General features: G+C 37.9%; 2 protein-coding genes across 5 annotated transcripts in view; one reads left to right on the top strand and one right to left on the bottom strand.

Moving 5' to 3' along the window:
- Window positions 1-2,041: 2,041 nt before the first annotated feature.
- On the bottom strand, window positions 2,042-2,980 carry LOC122352385 (paraneoplastic antigen Ma1 homolog). The gene has a single exon (XM_043249800.1). It carries the CDS (start codon window positions 2,978-2,980, stop codon window positions 2,042-2,044), a length of 939 nt encoding a protein of 312 aa, XP_043105735.1.
- An 11,274-nt stretch (window positions 2,981-14,254) lies between these two features.
- Window positions 14,255-23,063, top strand: part of LOC122352986 (paralemmin-2-like) — a 36,461-nt gene continuing 27,652 nt past the window's right edge. For 2 of the 4 annotated variants that reach the window (XM_043250795.1, XM_043250798.1), the window contains exon 1: window positions 14,327-14,465. In XM_043250795.1, coding sequence (XP_043106730.1) covers window positions 14,421-14,465 — 45 coding nt within the window. In that variant the 5' untranslated portion in view covers window positions 14,327-14,420. The other 2 variants (XM_043250797.1, XM_043250796.1) reach the window with 2 other exon arrangements.

The raw sequence follows: 23,063 nt of genomic DNA on the forward strand, positions 1-23,063 counted from the left end.
AACCTTCACTCCGCAGGCGATCCAACACCTTAATCAGCCGCTCTTCGTGCTCCTCCAAGGTCCTTCCGAAAATGATGAGGTCATCCAGGTAAACTAATACCTCCAACAAATTCATGTCCCCAACCGTCCTTTCCATAACTCTTTGAAAAGTCGCTGGAGCTCCACACAAATCCCTTTGTGGCATTCTCTGAAACTGATAGAACCCCACTGGGCAGATGAATGCCGCTCTTCTTTTCTTGATCTGCTTCACTCAGAGGGATCTGATAATATCCACTTCTGAGATCCAACACACTGAACCACTTGCTCCCATTCAGGCAAGCCAATGCATCTTCAATGCGTGGGACAGTATATTGATCTGGGACAGTACGCTCATTTAACGTCCGGTAATCCACGCGACATCCTGATCTGTCCATTCTTCTTCCGTGACCACGACAATCGGAGAAGCATAGGGACTCCTTGACTCTGTGATAATCCCTGCCCCTTTCAACTTCTCCAAATGCTGCCTGACATCCTCCAAGTCAGCTGGCGGAAGACGCCGTGACCTTTCACTAAAAAGGCTTATCCTCTGTCAGTCGAATGTGATGCTGGGTACTCCTTGAACATCCCACATCAAATTCATCACATGAAAAGACCTCCTTCCTCTCCAACATCTTTCAATCAGCCGTTGTCTCCATTCCTCTGTCAAAGGAGAATCACCAAAATTAAATGAATTCTTGTTCAAGTTTGCCTGACACTACTCTCGTTGGGCTTAGAGACCCGAGGGACAATCTCAACAGGAAAAACATGAGCAATAGCCATTCCTCGTTTAATCGTCATGGGGCGAGAGGAGACATTTCTGATTGTAACTCCAATCCTTTTTGACTTGACAACGCCAGTAGACTGCACTTCCGGGTTACTAGGAGTTCCTCAGGAAACCACGGTTCCTCTGGTTTATCCACTAACAAGGTCTTATTAGAAAGAACAGCAGGGTATTTTAGAATTCCATAAACCCTAGCATTCTTCCCGGAGACAGTTTCAGTGGCTTAGGTGAAGATACCAGACAGTTCCTCTTCTGTCATCCTCGTCACACTTTTCCACTGCAATGACCCGCTCATAAGCATTTCGGATTTCAGGATGGACAGTTAAAGTATGAAGAAAATCATCTCCACTTTATCTTTGCACGCTTCCACCAGCTTTTTTCACTACAGATGTATTTGTTCCCACCAGAATGTTGACATCTCCTTTCATGACAGGGTCGGGACAAACCAACACAAGTGCATCGATGGATTCTGCTACTCCTGCCACAGATCCTGGAAACTCCAATCTTAAAGACAGACAGCCATCATAGGGTACTGCTGCCTGCTTAGCCCCCATATCTCCAAATTCTCTATTGGTGTCAATGGCAGATGCTTTAAGTATTTCTCATAGAAAGATCTATACAGCAGAGTGACTTGTGATCCACTATCCAGCAAAGCCTTTGCATAGATTCCTTCCACCTGGATAGGAAGAACAGAGCTAGGTCCCACTAACCCGCTCGGAATACTTGCTGGCTCAACTTTGACTCTTTTGCACATTGTGGAACGTGGTCTCTCCCGGAGCTTCAGGCCGTTCTCTACTGAGCCCCGGAGAAGTTTCCCGATGACTGTCTCATTCTGATGAGTCGCTGGTTTACTTTCCTGAGATTTTCTTCATTGTTACAATCACGCTTCAGATGCCCATCTTCCCCACATCTGTAACAGAAAACACCAGCTTTGATCACTGGTCTTATTGTTGTTTTACTCTCTGCAGTTGCAGATAGACTGTGCATAGCAGGACGATCATGGGTTACAGGTTCTTTGCTGCAGCTGACAAGCGTGACACTTCATTTTTCAACCCCCTAATCTCCCTTTTCAGCTTCTCTACTTCTGAGTCTGCAAGGTTAGTATTAGCAGATGACTCCTTCTTGGCGGAGGACACTACAGACACGGCTACTTTAGACTGTAATGAACTCCGGCTGTTCGCTATGTTTTCTTCTTCTCTCACTTCTTTCATTAATTCATTAAAAGAAGGAGGGGCACAAAGCTTATGGGTCATCCTCAGCCGCATAGCCACTCAGATCACTTGACAGGGCACCTCTGACAATCTGCCGTGATTCAAGATGATTCAGGGCAGAATATTCTATGCCTTTCTTCCTTAGCATACTGTGCAACATCCTGTCCAACCTCAGTATGTAGGCGGAGAGCTTTTCTCCCTCATTCTGGTAAGTGCTCCGAAACCTTAACATCAAATCAGCAGCATCCTCAGTAGTGCCAAATGTTGACTCTAGCACACTGAGATAATCACTGAAAGTAGCAGTTGGGTTTCCAGTCTTTTCAAATCTAACAATATCGGCTGCAGGACCTCTGAGACACTCTACAAGTCTCTGCTTCTTGATATTATCAGAACACTGCCATTCTTCCAGAATGTGGGTAGTCTGCTCTACCCAAACCTCATACTCATCTTCCCCAGGAGGAGTTGGTATGAATCCTGAGAAAGGACGCAGCCTTCTGTATCCCACTCTCTCCTCTGATGAAGCCACATGACACGTTTGGACAAGAGAGTTTATGGCATCAACTAATTTAGTGTTGAGGTCAGGTGCAGGGGAAACAACACTTGGGATGTCAGCTAATGATTTGCCCTCTTTTTGGAGGAAAAAGATCAATTTAGACTGGAACTCTTCCTCTCTCTGCTTAGGGGTTTCAGCTGCTACATGAACGACCATGCGTGTACCAGGACCAACCTCAGGTCCTCCAATCTCTGAAGGAATAGATATCTCGGAGATGCTACAAGCTATTTCAATCAAAATAAACTGATATTGCTTAGTTTCATCAGAGTGACGATCAAGCACTTTGCATTTCCCAATCCCCAGAACAGTATCCAGCACATCATAGACTACTCTGTCATCACAGTCTGTAGGCACCTTGCTTAAAATAAGAACTCTGTCCAACTCAACGTTTTTCTCTGCACCATGCAATAATCTCATTAACCTCCATTTGTTCCTGTTGCACCAATGTTCAAAGTGCGTGTTCAAAAAAAAAAAAAAAAATCTGTGTATAGCTGCTAAACAGTCTGAAATTTAATAATCTGAAATCTAACAATCTGAATAATCTGGCTTGATCCCGGACGAGCCCCACAAATGTAGCCCTCTCCCGCTGTGCGGCTCAGATAATGACTAGGAAAGTTTAAATCAAATCAAAACAAAAAAAATGTCTAGGCGAGAGTTACATCTAAATTACTCCGTGAATAGTGATTCACAAATTACCTCAAGAATTAAACATTCAAATACCACTCGGGTCTCAGATATCAGTATGAAATGTCAGATGTATGATAAACTATAACCTGTATGACTTTTTTAAACTTGCTTTTATTAAGTCACTTGAGTAAGCAAGTAATTCAATTCACACAGTTTCAACAATATTTGAAAACACAAAATAAAATATAAAAATAACCCAAAGTTCCTGTAAAACTCAATATTACCCAGCTGGGATTTTCAGTTCAACGTTGGCGCGCTAGTTGGAGCTCTTGTGATGAAACAAAACTGTAACACGTTACTCACGAATCCAGGGAACTAGATTTCACTCATGGAATAATAATCGCGGACCCTTGATGAGCGATGAGATGAAACGACAGCCTCCATGACGACATCCTCGATGGCGTTGCCGAATCCGATGAACTTCTCCGTCCTCGAACATGCCAAACGAACTCCACGAAGATCCTCCTCCACCTCGCGACCCTGACTCGAGCGATCTCTCAGTCTCCTGAAAACGACTCTGTAGTCTTCTCTGGTAGAAGCAGAACTCACGCTTGAGGCTGGGGTGTATATGCGGCCTTCATGAAACTTTCTTCGGCGCTCTCTTTTGCAGCGAGCAGCGGCGCGATATGTGATGCGTCTTCAATTAATATATATTTACAGAAACGTTTCTAAACTTAGACCGTCACTGAAAATGTCTATTAATGAGATGAAATGAGCTTCTTTCGCTCACACTTCTCTTCGCACCACGTTGCTCTGACTCTCTCAACGGAAAAAAAAAAAAACCCGCGTAGCACGCACTACGTTCTTTCTTTAACCCGCCCCTTGAACTTAAGGGTCAAAGTCCTTCTGATTCTCATAGGACGAGATAATATTAGCAGAAAATACAACAAAATTAAAGTCCTTGTTTTAGTTCTTGGTATTAAATACTGTTTACACTTTTAGAGAAGTCTTAAAAAAAACAAATCAGCATAAAACATTGTAACCAAACAAATTTCTCTTTTATCCCTCATTTTAAACAAACAATGCAAACATTTGTTTAGGGCTCTACATTGTCTTATGCATTTATTTTTGCCTTTTTGCTCAACAAATGATTTATTTAACTATTCGTTATTACTATTCAGTCTGATTGGTCTCATTTTCATTTCGGCAGTGTTTGTGAGCACAGTGCAGTTTTTGTGTACAAATTTACTTTTAACGCTCGAAAAGCATCACCTAGTGGCATAGAATGAATTTGCATTTCATTGAACAACATCAACATCCTCGTTGACTCTGGAACAACATTCCAATCAATCAAGGCATCATTTTTCAGGAAGTATCTGTGATAGGCTTATGATCAGGGTTAGGTGCCTTTCCATCCTTGCTAATCAGCTATCATTTGCCACTGATTTTTGCATATATTTTGGGCAGGGTTAAGTTTACAGAAAGGGATTGGGATAAGTCTATATTTTTGGACAGTAACGGTGATCCAGGATCATGCCTTGCTTAGTAAAATCATGGCAACCACATTATTAATGTTCATGAAATGTTTTTCTGAAACATTTAGTTAGTTGCTTTTTGAGATTCTTAATTGCTAGATATTATTTCAAAGAAAATTCAAAATTACCATTCCCATAATGTTTTGCATAATGTTTATAGGATCCCTTTAGGGGCCCACTTAGGCTAGCCTAAGGGCCCCAGCAGGCTGACAGCGCAGGGCCTATGAGAATTTGATCATTGGCAAAAAGTTGCTGCGGATAGCCTCAATTAGCCCCAGGGAAGCCCTCCTATGCCCATGCTAATAATCTACAACAATAAAAACCTCAGAAAAAATTCCAATGAAAATAAATATTGAGAGTATCAATTATTCTAAAACCACTTTGTCTGTATTAGTATTGCAAATCTTACTATTAATATTAGCTGATCCACTGACACAACTTACTTCAAACCATGTGTCACACTTTACTCCCATAATTCATATTTACTGTATAAAAATTATTTAGTTTATAGGCAATACATTGGCAGTTCACCAATATGAACATGAAAATGTTTTTAAAAATGTAAATTAAATAAATTGTACTGTAATATTTACAGTATTAAATACAAACACAACACCTAATAAATTAATCTAACAGTAATCTATTAGTTAAGTGTAGTTTTGAATACACTGTGCCTCAAAAGGATAGTATAGTTGTTTCTAAACCCAAATAAGGCACAAAAACATTTAAAGTCTAAGCATTCTAGACAGTCTGATAACTCAGTGTACTAACTTGACATAATCACAAGCATCCGAGTGTGTGACACTCCGGCACGCAGAAGCTCTGAACACTTGAATGGAATGTGACCTTTGCTCTTGTCTTTTTAAGAGCAGTGCAGCCCAGTCCCACTGTCTGGAGAATATTTTAAAGTCATCACTCTACTCCATTTATAATAATGCTGAATTTACATGCCACAGTTCTTTGGTATTTTCATTTTAGTGGAAGCGATTTCTAAAAGAAGTTTGTTTACAGTTCTTACCTACAGCTAGAGCCATCCATACTGTCAGCAATTCTCCAACCAGATATTTGGTGAAACACTTCTGGGGTCTCAAATGAAATCTAAGTTTCTGAATGCTCCGGACTAGGTTTGCTTTAAGGCTATCTCTATACTTTGCTGCACTGGATGCTGCTTCTACTCTATGAGTACTCTACTATGAGTTCCTCAGTCCCTGCTGCTGCTGTTCCTTCAAACATGATGCTTAGAACCGAGCTTCACTGGATAAGAGAATCCAGCCATCAGGTGTTGGTCACCACTCCGACCAAAACCCTTCTCCATCACTTGCTCCAGTTTGGCCAGGAGGCCAGCTCTAGGAAGAATCTGGTTGTTCTAAAAACTATTATTATCCTATTATGGATAATAAAGGCTACTGCTTCTGTGAACCTTCAATGGAGCATCATTTTCTAAACTCTTCTCAAGTTATTATTTGTCTTCAATAAATGCAAAGATGTTGAAAATCTGTTATTTGCTTTGTCATTATGATGTATAAATAATGATGTGGGGGAAAAAAGCAGTTTAGTATAAGGCTGCAACAAAACAAAGCATGGGGAAAGTGAGGGGGTATGAATACTTTTTCAGTAAGTATTTTCATTTTAACACTATTCTAATATTCTGGTGGCACACAGAGGCAAAAATTATATTATATACTATGAAAAATGCGTTAGTTAAACATTAAACATTGACAATAAACAAACCATAAATTTTTTAACAATCTATTACAGTAAAATGGACCAAATATGGAATAATTTAATATGAATCAGTAAGGCATAAATCAAAGGTTGCTATATGTAATATAGTTTGGGACTATAGATTTGATTTTATATTTTTAATTACAATTGCTGTAATATTACATTCTCAAATGAAAGTTCAAAGAGAAGCACAATCTCTACCAATAAAATCAGACGTTAAACAAATGTGACCTCCCCTCCTCCTGTCTCTCTCTCTTTCTCTTTCTCTCTCATCCTGCAGGCTAGACAGAGCGGAAGCTGCAAGCTGTAGCATCCAGCATTAATCTGATATCTCAGGAAAAGGTGGAGGAGAGCCGTCAGTCTCAAGGTGATGCTGGTAACAGCGGCGCAGAGCAGACGAGGAAAACCAGAGAACGAGAAGAGGGAGAAGACGCCCAGCCATGATGGGCACACCTCACGGAGGAAAGCCCGCATATGAGTGAGTACTTCCATTTTTCCTCGCCCTCCCTCTGTAGGGTTGGACATCACGAGGCGGTTGCCATAGCAACGCGGCAGCCAGAGGTGGCAGGAGGAGGATGATGATGCTGCAGCAGCTGCTGTCTGCAGTCATGGATTCCTCCAACTATGCATGCGTGTGCATGTGTGTGCAGCTTGACATGCATGCAATGTCACAGTTTCATTGGCAATCAAATCATCAGTATGAACAGAATATACAGTAGGAATGATGAGATTGAATTAAGATAATGTTAACTAGCATCACCTGTTTTAGGTGTTGGCCACTTTTCCAATAGGGACTTAGTGTAGCAACTGGACAGACAACTGTGAAATAACAAGGACAGCCTGTGTATTCTTAGGTCTACACCTGATGCACATAAAAGCAAGAACTGGAGGTGTAATTAGAAGCTACAATCTGTGGTTTGTTTCCTGGAAGCATCGTTAACAATCCTTGGTTACAAGTTCTGTCATTAGCGACAGAGTTCATAGATTCTGTGTTTTCCAAAACTAGCTGAAATGAACCCGTATTGCCTGAAATGATATCTCAAGACCTGTGGTTATAAGCACAGTTTCTTGTTCTTATGACAGAGCAACTTAATGCAATTTAGTTTTTGGGGTTTTTTTAGGACTATGGAAGTCAGTAGCTGCGTCTAAATAGATGCACTATATACTGTATACCCAACACAACATATTTTACGTGGTGGCTAATTTGTATTGCTAATTTGTACGACCTCACTTATATGAATTAATCTAAACACCAGTGACCGGTAGATTTAGGGGCGGGGTTAGGTGTAGGTAATTCATACAGAATCATACGAATTGGCAATTCAGAAAATACATATGACTTAGCAAAAATGTTATGTGAATTTATGAGAGGTCATATGAATTTGTATGAATTAGCCACCTCGTAAAATATGTACAAGTTGCATGACATTGGGCTGGTGTACCAGTATAGTGTATGAAGTAAGATTATTTAGTCATTTAAAATCGGAGTCTGATAGCTTGATTTTAGCAATTTTAATCCGTTGTCATTTTTACGAATCAGTACTGATTCTTAAATCTCTCATCCAATAAATCACAATAAGCTTTGTGGATTGCCACTTTTAATACGTAAACCATGTGCCATGTTTCAGATTCTGTCTATTTTATTACAATATTTAAACACTAAATACAAAATAGTTTTAATGAATAAACATCTAAAGATATGTTAAAAGAAATAAGTTTCCCGCTTTCCCGTCTCATGTAATCGTTAACTATGGAAAGATGTCACATTTACCCAAACAACATATTCTGTGACCATAAACTCAACGGGCAGCTAGAAAAATTAACTCTATGAAGGAGCATTTTAATTTAGGTTGGGTATAAATCTGTCAAGTTTTGTTCTAGAAGTATATTTACACAATTTTGTAATTATGTTAAAGTTATTATTGTTGTAATTTAAGTGTTTGTTTACGAATCAGCAAATTTTATCCATAAATATTATAGTAACATAGTACCGAATGGAAATATTAAATCAAATCAAACTGAAACGCATAAGCTGGTGAAGCATAATCAAATCTGTATCAAAACCAAATCCTAGTTGAAAGCAAATTTTCTCTTTACAGGGAATTACAGGGAAAAAAAAAAAGAAAACCTAATCACTCAGGGTGTTATTTTGCAATAATGGCTGACTGTATATTGTCCCTTAAATTTTGAATCTCATTTGGTTATCGATTAAGCCAGCTCAATGTTAACATATTCCCTTAAAAGAGTCACTGCTGCTTTACAGCTGAACCAAGGTTAAAAGGTGAGGAGTTTACAACCATCATCAGTTTCAGCAAAATGAATTTATATCAATTACCTTTACAAACCATGCTAAAATTAGCAATTTAGCTTGCCGTGCCTGTGTGACAGTGTTGGGCAGTCTGGCTTCTGAGAGTGGTGTCTTGATAATAAAGAAGGCCTGGAGCCATCGCACCAAAGAATGCCTTTGAGTTCTCGCAGACGGAGCACTTATGCGACTGCAGCTGTCGCATTCCCACACACATGCAAAATTAGCAGCAGTCACAGCACAGCAACAGGCGGCCCTGTAGGATAAACACCACAGAGCCTAAACACCGTATCAGTCTTATTTATAATGATATATGTGACATTTAACAGTTGTGTTCCAAACTGGTGTGTCCGAGTTAAAACCTAAATAAAAATGGGTCATGTAATGTTTGACATAAATAGAAAAAGCAGTGTAAACAAGATTCGGGACACTTGTAGAATGCAAATCATTAGCAAGTAAATGTGTAAAAATTACGTTTTATTAATCAAACTCTGTAAAACTGTGTGAAAAGGAATAAAAGGAGCTTTACTGCCTCTAGCGTTCATTTCTGCAGTGATATGTCCTTGTTGGTACATATTTTATGTTTCTGGCTAAAACGTGCACCCAGGTATATTTATGCCATGAGTTCAGGTAGGATGATGGTGTAACCAGACACTCTATATGCAGTAAACATCAGTCTCTGTTGGCTATCATTAAAAAAAAGTTTACTTCTATTGCACACAATGTAGACTTTCATCAAGATGAATTGAAGTGCTAATGGATAGCTTTCTCCAGGCATTACAGACCTCATTGGGAGGTGCAGGACAATGACAGCCTGACAATACTTAGAAGTATACAAGAAATGCAAGTCAAGAGTGGTAAAATATCAGCTATATAATGAGATTATACTGTTATACATATTAATTCACTGAGAGTTAAGTATTATAATCCTAACTGGCAGTGCACTACTTCAGAAAGAATCCAGACCGAGAGCTGTGACAATTTCCAGAACAACTGCAGTCATAAACACAGAAAACAGCCAGCCACCGTTGTCATTATAGGAGACAGAGCAGAGTTACTTTGGGAGACTCTCTTGCTAAAGATTTGGATAAACTAATGCTATTTTAACAAAACAAAACTGTTTTGCAGACCATCTTCATGGAAAACATCCTCATGATCACAATTAAACTAAACAGCTTTAAACAAAAATGAATAATAAGCATTACATTAAAAGATTCAAAACTAACATTTTAGGCCTCACAAAGATTGTGATTGGAAATATTTTAACCTGGTTTTTTAAACAACTCTGAGTACGCTGCGTGGAAAAGTGGTGGCTTGATTTATGCTAAACCACCGTCTAAACAAGTTATGAATCATGTCTGATTACTGCAGATGATGATTGTGTTTGCAATCATAGTTAACAAATGGTAATTGTAATCACCCCTAAATCAGTGACTAAAGCATTTCTGACATATACAACATTCATAAATTTTGTAAATCCCATAGACCAATATTGTAAACTAATGAATATTCGGACTTTGATTATGGGTAATCTAGATTACATAATCAGATTCCTAAAATGTACTCTTAACTGGATAATATCACAATTGTAAATGTTCACGGTGAGATTACTTTTATTTTTAATGGATTGCAGGATTACATATTATTCAAAAAACTTTTTTCATAACTGAATTAATTCTAAACTTTACCGCCTCATTAACACGCTTTAGTTCTTACGTTAATCACTGTTCAGTGCATTAAACATTTCTTAGTGGAAAGTGCAGATCTAAACTTTTGTGTAAACTCTAGAGCAAAGGATTCTTTGCTAAACAGATCAGTATAAACATTGGCGTTTGGGCAACTGTCTTACATTTGTGCTCTTGAGAGACCGTTACCAATTTGTCACTTGCTTGTGGCTCAAGAAGGTTATTTGCAGCAAGTGCCAACGTGAGCCCAGCACTAATGAAGTGCCATTAGTAAGCTCTATAAGAGTCTTGCTGGCTTGCGTTTGAGCACCACTAGAAAGGCATGTGAAAGAGTAGCACTACAGCTCAGATCTTTACTATTAGAACTCACGCATTTCTTCATATCCTGTCAGTGTTAGGTCATTTGCTAATTTAAAGAAAAAGATTTCAATATTCTGTTTTTTTGCATCAAAAGTTAGATTTTTTCAGGAATTGCTTGAATACTGGCTATGAATACTTTATAATGCATTTGTTAAGGAGTTATTAGTAAATAGTGAACCTTTCACAATGGTAACATTCATGTAAAGTGGGTTACACTTTATAAAACTTAATACAAAAAAAACGTTTGCCTCAACAAACTCCAAATCTGCAGCTTGTTAACCGTTAGAAAGGTAGTTTTTAATTTTTGTTATGGGGAGTACTAATAAATAGCCAATATGCTAGTAATATGCATGCTAATAAACAACTGAAGTAGTTAGTAACAATTGGTCCCTAAATTAAAGCTTTATCATAAAGTGTTACAAGATTTGTTCACTGTTGCACAATATAACTAAATACCAGACAACTCCTATAGAAATCATGATTTCATTGCATTTATGACATAGTAGAAGTACTGTATGTTGTCTGCACTCTTTCTGAAATGTTCTGAGACATATGAAGAACTAAATATCGTAAATTGTTAATGAACCTTCCAGGGTCTGATTAAGCATGAATTCATATATGTGACATCTCCACAAAAACCAGCAAATGTCAGATGTCACACGCTGTATGAAATAAAATTCAAGTTTGTAACCAGTTTGTAACCAGGCTGTTTTGGGTCACCGTTGTCTCGCATAGTATTTTTTCCTACTATGGATAGCAACTGATGACCAAAAACCGCCTGGTTGCAAACTTTTTAAAAGTTCCTTTTTAGGTGAACTATCCCTTTAAAATTTAAATGCTGCATTTGTTAACAAGCGTTAGGATAAAGTGAGGCAGCCCGCTAAAAGTGTGTTTCACTTTAAAAGTAATTTGAAAGTCATTTTGCTTTGCGTTTGCGCTGGTCTTCGGTTCCCAGCGTGTGGACTGCTGCACATCTGGAAGGTATTACTGTGCCTCGCTGGCTCATGAGATGAGGTCACTGTGCCAGAGAAACAATGTTGCTTTTGTCTGTTATGCCGACTGGATGACGTTGCAGCCGCTGGTTGGGAATGGAAAAGTAAAGCATGCGGTGGGAGGAAGAAAGTCTGTACACAAGTGAACTGGTGCTCTTAAGTATATATATATATATATATATAGTACTTTAGAGATTGCTATTAAATCTCTAAAATGTCTTCTAGTGTGTCATCACTGACAATGGAAAAGTCCAGATGCAGTAAAGCAACTTCTTAGGTTAAAGAGAGGCTATCGTGAAGAGATTTGGAATGAAAATCCAAACGAAAATCAACAGTCACAAGCTTAGTTTACAGTTTTTCTCAGTTCAGAATTGAAATTCTACCTGTTCAATCTTCACATCGTGTCACTTGTGCACATCAAGAAATCAGTTTTTCATTCTTTTGAACGATTGCTTTTATACATACAAAGCAATTTGTCTCCGCTTTCCTACATTTTCAGTTGCTAATATCATGCTAGTACTCTCAAAACATCTAGTCATTATTTCATTGTATAAGCCATTCAGTTCAAAATGGTTAAACTAGACTAGACTTTACTTGTCGTAAACTATCAAACATAATTTCTTTTAGACTTTTTGCAAATTTGCTATACATTGTGCAAGTGAATCTTGAATAAAAAGAATATAGATCAACTAATTATAAACTAGTTTTCTGAAAGGTGCATCTCATGAATCTTCAATTGGAAAGCATATATAGACGGGAGGAAAACACAAAAGTTGCAAATTCTGAGGTGACCTAAGGATTCTGAGCAAGAGATTGGCTTTTGCATGTAATTCATGGTGTTTTGCTATTTGTATGCAATTGTTTTAAGAAATGCACTTACAGTTTTGCAAACGTCAAGGATGATTAGCAAAATGTACCAAAGTGACTTGAAAATATAAAGTGCTGACTAGGGAGCCCCAGTAAACAGACTGGCCCAAATGTTTCACAGAGCTCTGCTGAATGATTTATTCTGAACTTCTGTAGAGCTGGTTGAGTCTCACAGCTTCTGAAGTCTGCTGTGTGTGAGCACTGTGTGTTTTGTGGCTTTAAGCCTATTTCCAGTAGTTACGTGAACTTCCAGGAATTTCCTCCATCTACTGATGTTCACTGCTGCCGTGAGGTTGTGATTCTCTATGAATGACTGCGGGGACAATCATGTTGAAATTGACCGATGAAGATTTGCTGTCTGACAAATAACACAATGTTATTCTTAACACGCAGATACGGTCCTTCTGATTCATCGCTGCATTGCTTTTGGAGAGAAGTTCATTTCAATAGCACATAATGCACGCATTATCAGAGATGCAGTAAATGCACGCTAAAACATTTAAATGTTACTGTGATCTGTCTAAACCATCGCTTGTTGCAGTACAGCTTGTACTCACCTCTGCATTTATTTACTTGAACTCAGGAAACAGTAATTCATATCAGCCGTTTTGTATTATATATAGTAACAGTACTTGTACTGTACACACACTAAAGGGTCATTACAGTTTGTTATAAATTTCATTCACTGAGTTTAATTCCCATGAGTCTTCCTCTTGCAGAACACTCCAGACTCGGTTAGCTCAGCCTTTTCTCCATATAAGGAGTTTTTGTATCCATCCACCGGAGCTGAATGTGAGGTTGGATGAGGGAAAGCAGTTGGACCCCCGTGCTCCCATTCCCTACTGCTCCCTTTGGCTTCACTGGAGGAATAAATTAGAACTCAAGATGTTTAGTGCAGATTTTGAAAGCTGCTTTCCAAATAGAGAGAGAAAAACCACATCTGCAGAGACAGTAGACTTGTTTGGAGTCAGCAACTTCTGCAGATGTTTTTGTGATCAGATGCTCTCATGTTATGAAGATGGAGATAGATAGATAGATAGATAGATAGATAGATAGATAGATAGATAGATAGATAGATAGATAGATAGATAGATAGACTAACATTTTTGTATAACATTAATACATTTATGAATAAATCAATGTTATTCCGAATTACATAACAGTGGTAATTTTTCCTTTATGGCTGAGCTATTCCTAACTTAACATTAAACAATAGCAAAGAATTGGCAGATGTAGGACTTTGATTTGTAACCATGGAGCAGATTTCCTCTAAGCTTGCAGCCACTCAAATCCCCAGTGTACGGCACACCTTTGTTTTCCATCCCAGCAGGCACACACACATACACACTCACACACACACACACACAGTCATGGTTAGGTGTAACAGTGTTGTCCTGCTCTTAGTGACATCTTTCTGTCTGCTCGCCTGTAGCTCTCTCCAAACACAGTAGGCGGGTTCAAGACTCTGTCATCTGTCCATAACCCGGCCAGTGACGGAGAGAGGAGGGATGTAGGAGGAGAGAGAGCGACAGAGAGAGAGAGAGACAGTCTGGCAAACACATGGCCAGTGAATGAGAAGATCTTGCCTCAGTACACTGTGTCTTTCACTGGCTGGCTTACTTCAGAGGACCAGGGCAGACTGCGTGCTTGTGTGTGTGTTTGTGTGTCTGTTAACTTGCTCACCTTCCGCCCAACACACACAAACACACTTGGGATTACCAATCTCACGGTTACTGAGAATTCTGCCTTTGTTTTTCCAGGATGGCTGAAGCTGAACTTCACAAGGAAAGGCTCCAAGCCCTGGCGGTGAGTTCCGTGTTGCTTTGTTCTTAAACAAATCCTTTTTTTATTTCTTTGATACTAACATAGTTGTTGATAGGCTCAAAACCATATTCAAAAAAAAAAAGCATTAAAACACTAGTCTCTTTGAAATCTGTTCCAAATGAATGCATGTAATAGAAGCTTGTAAACCTGATAGTTTTAGTGCCGTTTGTGTGGTCTCATTAAGAGTAGATTTACTTTTGACGAATCACCCTATATGAACCAGAGGGCAACAATTTGAGATGTGACTAAAAAGAGACTAAATCTGGCTCCAGGTCAACCCTTCTGCATAGAGAAGCAACAGATGGAAAAACTATTTTGGCTACATTTGCTTACATCTTTGTGATTCCATAGAATACACATTGCAAAAATAGACTGTATGGACCAGCGTGTGTTGGTAGACACATAATGTAGTTATCCGATTCAGTTTGAAGATAATATGAGCAGTGCATGTCTATGCAAAACTTGCCACCACAATGCAAGACTGTTCTTGAGTGCATTTCCAAAAGCAGCTATGGTGGCAACTTTGTCATTACCAATTAAGTTTAAAAGAACTTGCAACCATAGTTTGCTGACAAGCTTTTGAAATGCACCCCTGTTTGGGTGTTTATACGTGGTCTTTAAAATGTTTTTTATAGATATGATGGCTAGAATGCTTTTCTAGCTACATTTCCAGCCAAAATATCTAAAAATTGTAAGTGATTTGAGCAAAATAATACCCCTTTGGCAGATTATTTTGCTTGATGGAAGCAAAAGTCACTTAATTTTGACTTTTGTTTCAGAAAACAAGACAATTTTATAAATCTTTTTTTATACAATTTTTTTATATTTTGGCTGGAAAGCAGAAAAATCTAGGCTAGAAAAGCAGTGTAGATCTGTAGATTTTCCCTTTTATATCATCCATCTGCAAAGACTATTAATCCAATGTAATAGTACACCTCTCTTTCTTCAAATCACTAACCTTTATGAACGATATAGTGATTCCTTAAGAAATACCACTAATTAAAAGTCTTTCAAGTCTAACAATGAAAACTGATTCTTGGCAGCTAGATCTATAGCAGGCTTATGCCTTTTGGATGAGGTTTAATGAATGGAGGTTTGAATGTGTTGAGATAGAGGGCCTGTGAAGTAATGATGCTGTGCCTAGACAGAGGAAATATAAATAATTAAAGTTATACAGTGTCTGGCAGCATCTCGAGCACTGAGGGATGACTTGCTTCTCGAAACAAACTGAGATAATCTAAATAGTGTCTGCTAGATTGCTTTGGCGTTGAACGTTTATTTGCCAGAGCGGCTGTTTGGCCTCCAATAGCTCAAATTAAAGTAATTACGTGACTATTTTCACACATTTTAGTAGGAATTCAAAAGATTTTATAGTTGTGAAATATACATACACAACATTTAGTTGACATCTGTTGTTGGCATTTAGTAAATTTACATAGCAGTAATGAGGTTGTGAATCACTTTTGCATCTTTATTGTGACATAAGCCACATGGTTCAACTGCAGTGCTCAAGCACACATGGCAAGGACTCACAACTTTTTGTATTTGGTGTGACATGTGTTTGAGTCATGCCTTTAACCAATTTAGAATAAAATATTACTTGTTTCTCGTCAAGTAATTCTCTTATAATATATTCCCAAACAGTCAGTCAGACAAAGTGATATTTGACTGATATTTGACCAGCACAGGCTAAAACAGTGTGTGGGTTTCCCTTTTAAATAACGGGGGGAAAGAATGACATTAATGAGTTGGTGAAACTTTTTCATGGCTCTGTCAGTTTTGACAGTAGCTCAGTGGAAAGCTGTTATAGTCCCACGCAGTAGGATTAATATTGTGAGGTAGCTTAACAACTCAACTCAGTCGAATAGGTAAAATCAGCCATCTTTGACCAATTGTGCTTTGAGGAGCTGAGATTTGTAATAGATGTAAGATGTAGCGAGCGGTGGTTGCCAGTGAGAAAGTCGCACCACAGTGTTAGAATGTTGTGGGTGATTGCCAAGTCATTGTTATGAGATTGCTAATGTGTTCTGAGAGCTTTCTAGCATGTTGCTATGGGGTCTTTTTGGTAGTTAATAGTATTATTAGGCAGTGTCCAGGGTGTTCGTGATGATTGAAAAGTTGTTGCATGCCACTAAACAATTTTGATGTGGAAATATCACAGTGAAATATCAAATCACACTTTTAAGGTCCAATTCTCACTATTAAAAAACATTAACTATGCCTCAGCAGACTCCTAATTTGCTGCTTATTAATAGTTAGTAGCTGTTAAGTTTAGAGCATTTATGTGTTTACTGTGTTGATTAAGGGATGTATTGTGGCAGGATTAAATGTCAACTCTTAAACTCAACCCTACCAGATAATGTTAACAAAAGAAAAAGTGATATAAAAGCACATTCTCTGATGCAGCTGTGCTGTTTTAACTATTTTAAATGGGTTTGGGCCATTTTGTCGAACTGTAGGATACATACCAAGCACTTCATCTCACAAGAGCAAGGCTATATCCCATACTTCCATATTTAATAGCCCATGCCAAAAAAAAAAAACAATGGACAGCATCACAACATTTTTAATTGTTTTACTGGTTACAATGGAACATCTGTTGGGTTTTGGTTGTTGCAAACATTCAACACACAGTATGCCAAAATAATATTTTGTCCGAATGCACAGAATTCAAAATGAAGAATAGCTTGATAATCTGCTACTTCTAACATCCATTGATTTAAATCCCATGAGGCCATGTGAAAGAAGCTATAAATTGCATGCAACTAATGCAGAAGGCCTCATGACAAACCCAACATGGCGGATGTTGTATGTCCAAATTACTTAAATAGGATTGGGGGTTACACAGATCCTTAACCCTAAGTGTAATGAGATGATAGACTTAGTAAACACTACAAATTAGCAGTATATTGCACCAACAACACAACTTATGTCCATATGTCAACCCAGTTTGCAGCAAACATCCTGTATTTTTTTGTCTAGTGGAAGTTTTACTGTCAAACGCACATGCAATTTTAATAACAAAACAGCGGCGTGGTGTTGTAACCGATACTTGTGAAGGTTTAATGTTCAAAGATCTTATAACGGTCAGTACTTTAGTACGCTGTGCTCATTAGAAAGCTTTTAATTTGGACTTGCCTTCAAGAAGGAAAGTACCACAAGACTTTGCCCATGGATCGCCAATTTGGGGTTTCTAGTTTCACTCAATATTCAGCCAACATCTGTCTTAACTCCAACCACATGCTTTATCTGGGCTTCGCATGGTTTCCCATGCTCTCCAGAAAAAGCAAAGCCTGTGGGCTGCTTGATGTTGGCCAAGAAGTTGTGTTTTTGAAATGAGCTAAACTAGAAGCTATACCTCAAGAAGATTACTGAAATGAGTTTAATGCTTGTTATATTCGAATCATATGCTGGCCTGTTGCACATAACTTTTATATCTTCATCACTCTGTTCTATCAAGCTGTTTTGCTGGGAGAACATTATAAATATCGGTTTCTTCTAGTGGTGAATGTAGACTCCTTGCGTCAACAATGCTAACCAAAAATTGACTGCCTGACCGATAAACTGTTGGAATATCACTTTATCTGTTTTAATAAGCATGCCATTAAGATACAAAAGAACTGATTTTTGATAGGTTTGCCGAACAATTCCCTATTGTTACATTACAGTAAGTGAGGGTTTGCTAGCTAGCTAGCTAGCTATGTTTCTGGTCCATTGCCTCAAAACCACAGGCTGCTGCTGCTGCAAAGGACAGTCGTTGGATCCAAGTCTGTGGCTTTTCTTTTCAGTCCATCAAGTGAGGGAATGCCGCTAGCTTAAATGAGAAACGGGTTAGCGGGTTCCTAATTGCGGTACAGTGGGCGGAGGTGATTGCGCACGGGCAGACTTCCCTCTCGTCTTAAATGCCTGCAGTTCTGACTTGTTTACATGGATTAATTTAGTCAAGCGCAGGTCTAGACCTTTACTAGAGGCCTCGTTTACACTGTGCTCTTGTTAGCGTAGCACAGGCAGCCATTACTATCAGGTTAAATTTAGCAGCAGCTGTCTGTGATGATTTGGCTCGAGGTTCACATATTTCACAGAGGTGGGGTGGCCCTCAGGTGGGTTTGCATTCCCATAGCTCTCGGGTGTGGGGCTCAGCTGCAGTTCTAAAACAAGTACTGGGAGCTGTGCTGTAACCGAAAGCCTTTCTGCTAACTAGCACAGCAGATTGAGGTATTTCTGGATGTTGCATGATGGTAACAAACATCAGCACCGATTTATGTCACTTATCACTTGCATCACTTGCACTGAAATTATTTAAATTAGTTTTAGCATGTTTTTATGTAGTAATATAGTCTGTGCTTTGGCATAGGAGGTTAAATTCTGCATAATATTTAAATTAGCTTTATCTATTTCCTCAATGCATGTTATAGATCTTATTGAGAATAAACAATCATTGTCATTTTATTGAGTTTTTTTCATTTAAGTTGTCGTTCTTTTGCAAATTGGTTATTGTATTGATGCACTGGTCATTTCTTGTTTGTAATAGTTTTGTAAACAGTAACTAGTAGTAAGTTAGCAGAAATTTTGGTTCCACTTTAAAAAAGTGGTCTTAGTTACATTAATTAAATAAGTATAATGTACTTATTATGTTCATCTTGTATTGAAAATCTCTTCTGCTGCTACTGAGGTGGGACAGGGGTAAGGATTTAGGTTTAGCAGTGGGTTTAATAGTGTGTTAAGGTGTAATGATTGGTCAATTATAAATGTAATTACTATTACTAAAATTATTTTCAAATTTTTAGATATAAGAACAATAAGTGCATTGTACCAAATTATTAATTTAAATTTAAGTATTTAAGGACACTTAATATAAAGCTGTACTATTTTTTTTTGGTTAAGGAAAATTAAAGTGCGATAATTAAAATTTGATTACTGGGCAACCAGAGTCTGTCGATTAAAGGCACAATGGCAACCGGATCGTCCCTTTGGATTTGGGAGCTTCAACTTTTGGGTGTCCCTCACGGAATATTAACCACTAACTTTTCTTAGTACACTTGGCAGCTGAAGGGGTCATATCTTAGAATGTCCGTTATGCCAGTTACATTCAGTCGCAAATGTCAAACATTTTTTGCATGAAAATAACGTGACCGGTCAACACCTGCTGCTGTCACATGATCCAATTAGCAATGTCTGAAATGACCGCCGATCATGATCCAACCACTGATGACTAAACTCAAAGTCTAGATTGCAAGATCACACCTCAGATTTACATTTGCTGAATAAAACCTCCAATCATGCCATAGGATGAGGCAATGTTTTTTTGTGATTTTAAGGAAAAAGACAAAATTTGCAAAAGTCCATCTGACCTGCAATGTGATCAAAATTCTGTCCAAACTGGATGTTCTACCAGCAGGGTGTAGCTCTGCTGACATTGGAGAGAACACATGAATCAAAAATAGCCTATGAGCACATGAGAACAGTTATGCACTCATACCAGCATGTACCGTATTTCTCTTTAAATATGTTTGCAATGTGGACTCTAGATTAGTAGTTCAACTAAGACATAATTTACAGGATGTGGTTTGCATTAATGAATGAAAGACCGTCACCTGTTTTATCTGGTTCATCGCCACCTGGATAGAAGACTCAATCCTGCATATGTTCTTCATCTAGCTCATGATGCAACCCCCAGCGATGCAGTGTATCTAGCTTTATGCACAGGATGCAATTATATTATGGTTTAATGATTTTTTTGTTTTTACTTTCACAGGATGTTATTAGGGCTGACCCTATTATTCAACAAAGCTGGGAAGAAGTTATTTTGTTTTGTAAAATCAACGTAACCTTTAATTTGTTGATTTGATCCATTTACTGTGATTTGTAACCAGTTATAAGAGCAGAAATCTCCTCTGGGATATGTTCAGATTATGTTCGGTTCCGTTCATGCTGTTATCTGCTGTGAGAAAAAGTTAAAATTTTTATTAGTACCTATTAGCAGTAGAACTAGTGGAGTACTGTCCAAATTACTATTGTCCCATTTTAGAAAAAATACCTAACAATTATATAAAACGACGCCATTCCCAATTTGCTGCTTATATTCGGTTTTGAACAGAAGCTAGAGAAATAAAAAGAGGGTGGGAGAAGGAGAGAGAGAGAGAGGTGTGAAAGTTATGCCCCTGAAGCCACAAGCAGCATGGGGGAGTGAGTGAGAAAGTCACACACTTGCGGACTTGCTGTATTCTTACGTAATTCATAACAAAATTGTGTTATTTTGTTATTTCCACACTGTTGAATTTGGAACCGTCATTTTCAGTCATGCTTGTAAATACCACTGTAATCCAAGAGGCAGACATAAATTTGCCACCCAACTCACAGTGTCATATTTAAAGTGCTAAAATATTAATTGCATACCAAATATTTGTTTTAATATATATGTGTGTGTACTGTGTATATGTATTACGTATATATAAATACACATGCATGTATATATTTAATTTAAAAAACTGTTTATATATTTAATCTATTTTTATATTATAAAACAAATACATGTAAATATTTGTGAACTATATACTGCATATTTCTGTTTTTATATTTGCATAGTAAAATGCACAGTACACACACAAAAATGTCTGTAATCTTGAAGCGATGCCCAGAGCTAATTAAAATTCAAAACGAATACTAGTCAGAATATAGAACTCCCTGCCACTTTTATATTTATTTTTTTATTCAGTATGCTGTAGGTGAAATCCAGTCGTAGCAATTCATGTACTCGTAAAATCTGGGTGAGACAAGTTCGCAATGAGTTGATCATATGGATTCCTTTGACCGTCAGAAAACAGTCCACACAATGCATACTGATGATATTGATGTACATTATTGGCTATACCATCATTAGTGTTTTTGTAACAGTTTGAACTTCAGTATTTCAGTACATTTTATCAGTTTACGATCACAAATGTTATACTTATTGTCTGAACTCCAGTGTTTATTGGAATGTTTGTGTGCAAGCATTCTCTGTTTTCTCTTCCAGATGAAAAAGACCTTTTTGCAATTGTAATGGGCTGCAGACTTTCGCATTGATGTTGGGGATTTTTTAAAGAAATAACCGCAACCTTAAGCATCCAGTTTATGCCTGATATTATTTATTTTTGGAGTACACGTTGATTTAATTAGATGCGGTTTAACTGACAAGTAAGAGATGCAACGCATGTTAATAAGGTCAGTTAAAGAATGTTACTAGCAGATGAATAGTGTATTACGCTTTAAATCTACATGATCTATTCCTCAAGAATTACCTTGAGGCCGAGTCACCATTGAATCGTAACTACTCTCAGATGTGTAGTTTAAGATCATTATGGTCATAATTTCATGTTTCATGCAGGTAATAAAATGTTGTTTAGCTGAAAGATGCATCAAAACAAAAGCACCCTAAAAATAGCGGTTAGGTTTTGGAAATTATGTTTTTTCTAACAGCAAATAAACTTGTCTGACCCAATCTTATGTGAAAACAGTTGCTGATTTGCGAGGAAACATATTTCACCAATTCACCAAAACATAAAAAGAGTTTAGAAGAAATACAATGATAGCCTGTTAAACTGTCTGTTCAAAACGAAAAAGATGGATGATCTTATTATTAGGAGCAAGCTAAAAATCTAACTGCTATAAACTTTAACATTGTTGTGAATTCATATTAATATATCAGCATTCTTTAGTGCCTTCACTTCAAGTGAGTTTTTAACCAGTAGATAAGAACTTCTTGAAGACTTCCTTTCTCATAGGGCTTTCTGGGAAAACTATGTCCAGTCTATTTTGTCTGTCCTCTGGGACAAGCACTTGACTCTGATGAAGAGCCATCATCAGAAAAGACTGTAAGACAAGTTTTAGCAAATAAAATACACAATGAACACAAAAAAATGAGCGCTCAAATTTTGGTCTTTCATAACTTAGTAGCTATGTTTTTGTTAGCTGTTAGCAGATGCTTCTACTAACATTTCTTGGGGAAAAGGATGCTCTCACTCTTGTATGTCTTCAATAAGAGCATAGAGCTATTAAATTGATGTGAATGGCATACTGGTCAGAAGTATTTAATGAAAACATTAGATTTCATGTTGAGATTTGTAACATTTGCATGCAGTCATTGCTAAAGTCTATGGAAACTTAAGCCAATTTGCTCTCTACTGAATCTGCTCTCCTATTGCTTTAAAGAAAAATATAACTGAGCAAATAAAAAATTATCCATTATATTAGTTAGTCTTTGTTGAAGAGCATTTCAATCAGAAATGTCAGCATTGCTTGCACTGGAGGCGTCAGTTGTAGGAGTCAACAGTGACACATAGTTTGACAGCTCGGGTCATTGGTCGCAACAGAAGAAATGGACTGTTTTTCAATCTCAACAAAAATTTGGAGTCCGTGTGCTGTGACTCATTGGCTCCTAGGTCATGGCTTCCTCCCAAACTGGCATACTTGTGTACTTCACTGTGAATGACCAAGTAGTATGAAAGTACATCACATCCTAATCACAGACCACCATGAAGCTTCTACGCTGTAAGAATAAAAAAAACGTTGAAATATGCGTAATGTCTATTCAGAATACTG

Source organism: Puntigrus tetrazona, chromosome 10 (assembly GCF_018831695.1).
Source record: "Puntigrus tetrazona isolate hp1 chromosome 10, ASM1883169v1, whole genome shotgun sequence".
Lineage (NCBI taxonomy): Eukaryota > Metazoa > Chordata > Actinopteri > Cypriniformes > Cyprinidae > Puntigrus > Puntigrus tetrazona.